The sequence below is a fragment of the Stegostoma tigrinum genome, chromosome 11 (genome assembly GCF_030684315.1).
Source record: "Stegostoma tigrinum isolate sSteTig4 chromosome 11, sSteTig4.hap1, whole genome shotgun sequence".
NCBI lineage: Eukaryota > Metazoa > Chordata > Chondrichthyes > Orectolobiformes > Stegostomatidae > Stegostoma > Stegostoma tigrinum.
The window spans coordinates 25,317,280-25,323,802 of record NC_081364.1 but is presented as its reverse complement, the minus strand read 5'-3'; the positions used below and the strand labels follow the sequence as shown (position 1 = coordinate 25,323,802).

At 36.8% G+C, this 6,523-nt stretch overlaps 1 protein-coding gene across 1 annotated transcript in view; it reads right to left on the bottom strand.

The window, feature by feature from the left end:
- Positions 1 to 1,018: 1,018 nt before the first annotated feature.
- The window catches only part of zgc:77375 (uncharacterized protein LOC402927 homolog), a 48,083-nt gene continuing 42,578 nt past the window's right edge, over positions 1,019 to 6,523 (bottom strand). Inside the window, exon 8 of the mRNA XM_059649850.1 lies at positions 1,019 to 5,833. Coding sequence (XP_059505833.1) covers positions 5,443 to 5,833 — 391 coding nt within the window. The 3' untranslated portion in view covers positions 1,019 to 5,442. The remainder of the gene's footprint in view (positions 5,834 to 6,523) is intronic.

Here is a 6,523-nt window from a genome sequence, read left to right as displayed (position 1 = left end):
AATAATATGAAGACAGTAAGGTTGTAAAGTGAACACACTGGTGTCAGTCCATAAACTAACCTGGCATCATTGACTTTGTAGTTATACTGTTATACAAAATAAAAGCCTCCGCCCCTAAATTTATGAACAAGCAAACAGGACATTTCAAATTTTATTATTTTAGGACTTATGCATTTGTATGATTTGGAAAATATAAGGGTTGGCATTGATTTTTCTACATCAATTACAATAGGTTATTCAATGGTATGAGTGTGAAAAATGCTCTTCATTATCTGTGGATCTATGAACTGCCCAAGCAGACCCCGGACTCCTTTCTTACCCCCTGCATTATCTTGTCCAGTCTGCCTTGCTAAGTGTTGCACAGTCCTTTGTAGTTTCTATACATTTGGGTTATTGGGAAGTCTGTGCTCCTATCCCTTGCAAATAATGAGGGCTGAGTGTACAGTATATCAGAAAAATTAGTTTAAAAGCTCAAAAATGCTATGTATTACAGCCTTGAACGAATACCAGGGTACGTTAATACATTTTCAAACTAGTTTTGTACAGATTATCTCTTGTTACTTCTACATTTTTTAAAGAAATCTCGTTTTAGCTTTATTGGAAGTACCTGAAAGAAGTCCGATGTGAGACGAGTTCACTTTTTTAAGGTAATGTTAACGTAAGATTCTGCAGCAAATTTGCACATATTTAATCAGATTTCTCAAACTTGATAGTTGTGAATCAACAAAGTATCAACTTTCAATTACTACAAAATGACTCGTATTATTTAAAATCATGGCTCCAAAACAAACAATGAAATTCAGTTAAACACAAATTGCTGGAGAAATTCAGCAAATCTGACAGCTTGTGTGGAGAGAAAAACAAAGTTAATGTTTCAAGAGACAAAGTGTGGGGCTGGATGAACATAGCAGGCCAAGCAGCATCTTAGGAGCATAAAAGCTGACGTTTCAGGCCTAGACCCTTCATCTTTTTTTCTGATGAAGGGTCTAGGCCCAAAACGTCAGCTTTTATGGTCCTAAGATGCTGCTTGGCCTGTTGTGTTCATCCAGCCCCACACTTTGTTATCTTGGATTCTCCAGCATCTGCAGTTCTCATTAACTTCAGAGACAATGTTTCAAGTCCAGTAAGATGATTCTGTTTGTGTCTCTATAAATGCTGCCAGATTTGCTGATTTTTCTTCAGCATTTTCTGCATTTTTCAGATTTTCAACATTGGCAATATTTTGTTACTACTAGAAATCCAACTATCTGAAAGATGCTACTAGTAGTTTATGGTTTTCCTGATACAAGTCATCTAGATGCATTGGTCAATGGAATAAGACAAACTTAAAAAGGTCAGTGCTGGAAAAGTTCAGCAGGTCTGGCAGCATCTGTGAAGGAAAAGACAGAGTTAACATTTTGGATCTGGTAAATGTTAACTGTTTTCTCCTTCACAAATGCTGCCAGTCCTGCTGAGCTTATCCAGCAACTTTGCTTTTGTTCCAGATTTACAGCATCTGCAGTTCTTTCAGTTTTTAAAAAGGGTCAGTCGTCTGCTAACTCAACAAATCCTTTTAGAAGGTCAAATTGTTAATGTCAAAGACTTCCTTCAGTAAGTTATGACAAAAAGTAATCAAAGCAATGTGAAGAATAAAGCTTAACCTTGAAAGTTTATTTGCAGTCCTGTTTATGTGATCTGACCTAGAGAAGGTTGGGAAAAGGGGAGTGCAGAAGAAGATGGAAAGCACTCTCCTTTTAGGAGAGGTTAAATGAGCATTGGGAACAAATGCATCCTACAAGTAGTTGCACGGATACAGAAAAAGCAATCTATTGTTTGCGAGAGCACACCAGTAGTGAAATAGAAAGACCAACTGCAATAAACTCAATTCCAATAGCTCTTAATCACTAAACATCATCCTTTCAAGGCTTGACAACCCACAGCAGAATTGTTTCACTAAGACTAAAACTGCACACAGGAAGGAAGTTTCACTAAAACTGCACACAGGAAGGATAGACTACTGATTTCTAATTTAGTTTTGATTTCTCTGACTTCACAAAATCTAGTCTAGCTTCAACTAACATTACTTAAATTTTATGAAAGTTTTTGTTTAACCTACATTACAAAAGTGACTAGATTTCAAAACTACTTAATTGATGTGCACAATACTTAGAATGGATTGAATTTTGTAAAGGATACTTTATAATTGGAAACCTTTTAGTCTGCACACCGATTATTATACTTTTAAAGTAGAAACACAGGATCCTTTGGATGTTCTGCAAAATGTTGAGAAAATTTAACTCCAGGTTTTAACTCTTGTGTAAATCATAAATGTGTATCAAATCAGTTTTTTTCAGTCAGGTTTATTTTAAATTTATTGGATCTTGTTGCATGTTTAAAAAATATTAATCTGTGAGGATTAACAAACAGAAAAAGCTGGAGAAACTCAATAGGTGTAGCAGCATGTGTGGAGAGAGAGAAATAAGTTAATGTTTTGAGACCGATATGACTTGTTCAAAATCAAGTTTGTTTCGGATTTCCTTAATCCAGTTATTTTGCTTTCAATGAAGGATTAAATATTGTAGCTTTTTCACAAACTTTGTGTGCTCAAAATCAGGGTTTTCTGAGAAATAGAATCAACAGCGTATTATTGTAGGGCCTCAACAACACGCCATAATTAGCCATAATTTGATAAGGACCCTTTACTGCATGAGTGGCATTTTTCTTACTTACAGGAGTCAACTGTGGACCTCAGCCGTTTTACCAATATCAAGTTTAAAGCTAGATATGTAAAGCAGGGGCTGAGTTGAGCCTACCAGATCACATTTCACATAGCAACTTCTCAGTGTGGACTGAATTTGAGTCGAAGTTGCTGGCGTCCAAAAGGAGTCTAACCCAATCTTCCATCCTTTAAAGTAATGTAAACAATCAAATACTGAATTATTTGATCCTGATGGTACAAATCCAATCCCAACCCATCATACACATCACAAAAATGAATATACAGAAACTTTAGAATATGCAGAAGCTTGCACTGTTTGTCAAATTCATTTCTTCTCCCCAGAAGTGTACAATTGATAGCCACATAGTATGCTTGCTGTTCAAGTTTGACAAAGACCTTACAGTTTGAAATCAGCAGGGGAGGTCATGTAAATAATTTAAATGGGGGCGCAGCACACACTCTCCAACATTTTACATTTTATTTCGAAAATGGCCTTTACAGGTAAGTCACCACTGCAATTGTTTAGTGGAATGGGGAACTCTAACTCCTGCTGCAAGCAGGCAGTTATGGAGGGCCTCTAATTCTTCCTAGAATCTGACACGAGCGGCCATCTCCAAGCAGCTGATATGTTCCCTTTTACCTTCAGCCACCTTGAAGCTTTCTGGAAGCCTGCTGTTCACCCACCCTGCCTATAAGATGGACTGGGAGAGGAATGAGTCATCGCATACAAATCAACAGCACTACTTCTAACACCCACCCGCCTGCATTCCCACTCAAAGACAGGCTGAAATTCAAGTTCTCTCACGTCCTGCTTGCTTTGTTCCATGTCAGTCAAGTGGCGTCTGCGCAATATATTTAGAACAGAACACCAAGTGTCACTAGCTAGCTTTGTTTCTTTTTGAAGAATTGGAATTGTGAAGGCAATTGTAGTTTAGAAGGTAAACAGGAACAGAACTGTGGTTAGTATCACAGTCTGGGACACTAGTTTCACTGTAACTTAAGACAAGAAAAACAGTGAAAGTCTTAGCTTCCTCATTGTTGCCAAGCGTGTAGACAATTGGCAGTAAACAATTCTGCACAGGCACAATGTCCATCTTTCATTTGTAAACTAAGTGCAGTTTTTTTTTGTCATGGCAAACAAAGGAGAAGTGCTTAAACAGCAATGAAGCATTACAAAGAAATTACAGGGATAGGCAGAACTTTTATAATCCAAAATATTTCAAACCAAACATTTCAGATGAATGATATGCTTTTCTAAACCTAGTTTCTGACAACAGAATGTTGAAAATGACAGATGACTCACTATATTTTCAAATTCAGCTTATTTATTGTCATGTCAAAGTTCACATGCAGCCAGAAAAGATAAAGTTGAAAATTTTTAGTCGTGTCTAAGAGACTCGATTGCGGAGATAAATTAACAGAACATTTAACACTCCTAAAATAAAGTCCATCTTCTCACTTCCACACAGTTGTAACAACTGCTTTGTAAAAGTTTGAGAACAAAAAGGGCTGGCCAGGCTGGATTCAGATATGATGTTTTCCCCTTGCTGGGAGCTCTAGATCAAACAGTTATGGGGTTTCAGGATACAGAACAAGTCTGAGAGGAATGTAAATTTCTTCACTCAGATAAACTGTGGAATTCCTTTTCTACAGAAGGTTGAGGAGGCCAAATCACCGAATATATGTAAAAAGAAATATAAAAAGCTCTGGAGATTTAAAGTGTCAGGTGGTCTGGGGAGAGAGTCACAGTATGGCTTTGAAATAAAGGATCCAAGTCATGTTTGGGTTGAATGATGGAGTGGCTTAATGGGTCAAATAGCCTACTCATACTTCTACTTATCTTTTATGTTTCATATAAAGTTACTAACAAAATAGACCATACTTTTATAATAGAATAGTTAAAATTAATTTGTAAAATCCTATTTATATTACCTAACCATTAGTAGAGAGAAGTAGAAAACTTTATAGACACCAAACTACATTTGCTCTACTGGTTTTACATATATGCATCTTACATTCTAAATCTTCGCCTGGATTTGTTGAATGATTCAGCTTTGAGGGGGGAAGATGTTATGACTAACAGCTGAAGTATTTATACAATCAGCTCAACAATACCAAAGCAACATTGCTAAATCAGTAACAAATTCATTACATTGGTTTGAAAATACTGCTCTTTCACTCTTGTCTAAAGGATAAGTTTGAGTTTAATAAAAGTTCCAACAAATTATTGATGGTTCTCCCTACTCTAATCTGCTACAATTATTGATTGCAAACTAAATTCCATGCACTTTGATTTTTTGTACATTGTAGAAACCTGCAGCCACAGTTCATTTAGCAATATGATGGAATTGAAGTACAAATTTGTGTTTAGACGGAGCAGGTGTGAAGAGAAAATAAACCATATATCTGAGATTGGCTGAAATTCTTATAAATAATAAAAAAATTATTGTACACTTTCATAAAAGTAATGGGATCAGCACTGGTACAAGTCATACATCTAAGAAACTGGTCACACTGAATGGGCATTAGAAAAAAGTTAACAATTTGTCACAATATTTCCAAACTGAGACTTTTGTTTGGTGGGGTCATTGATAAATACAGTAGTACACAATATAGAAGACAATTGGGTGTCTGTTTGAACTGAACTTGGCAACTTGTTTTTATAATTTTTTAAAAAATCCATCTTTTCCTAGGTTCATTTATAAGCTTGGCATACTAGTAGAGGCTTGCTAGCTTTAAAAAGGTTATTTTGGCAAATATCTTTCCAGGTCATAGATCAGTTCCACAGCAGCATCAATATCTGGCACAATATAGTCTGGATCAGATAAATCAGCATCAAACTTAAAGTCCCTGTGCCCATGAAATACAGTCCCTGTGCTAAGTTCCTCTTGGCTGACTAAAGCACCTTTACAGGGACTGTACACACCTGTGCAAACCAGCACAGACTTACAGCAAGTAGCAGAACCTGGTGTCAGTTCGCTTGCTATTATATCAGGATCCTCTTCCTGGGAAACTGCAGTTGTTTGTTTTCCCACAGCAACTTTAGCTTGTAACCGTGATCCTTTTCTAGAAGATTCCTGTTCAAGGTAGCGGTTGTATAGATTAGCACCGTAGATGTCAGTCATTGGATTATCCCTAAAAGAAATTAGTTAACACCTTCAGTGCAGTCCTTAAATTAGGGATCAGCAAGATAACATTAAGACAAATTATAGAGTTTTTAATTTCTGCTGACTCCCAGCATTTTCCTTGCTTTGGTGAAATTCTGCATTTTCTGCTACTTCTTTAGCACTCTTCTGATGATTAGTTTAATGCCACTTCCTATTCCTTGCTCACAAGGATTCAGAGTTTACCAAGGACAAATCTGTTCTTAATTATCTGGAATTTACACAAAATTTGTAAACAGCAATATTTACCTATCCTGAGATCATTTCACTTTCACACCTTGTTCCTTTCTCCATCTCCAAAAGTTGCATTAAATGTTCATTTGGATACTGTGGTTCTTTAAACTGGGAATAGCTACAGCAAAAGTACGAGGACTAAAATTTGGTTATTTACCTTGGCTTCCATACCAAGGCTCCTTTGACAGCACCTTCCAACTTATGAACACTACTGTTTAAAAGGTCAAGGGCAGCAAATCGATAGGAACACCACCAACTGCAATTTCCTCCCCAATCCACTTACCACCTTAATTTGGAAATACATCACTGCTCCTTTAATGTGACTAAGTCAAAAATCTTGGAACTCCCTCCCCAGTAGCACTATGGGTCTACCTACAGCAAGATGGACTGCACCGATTCAAGACGGCAGCTCACCAGCACCTTCTCA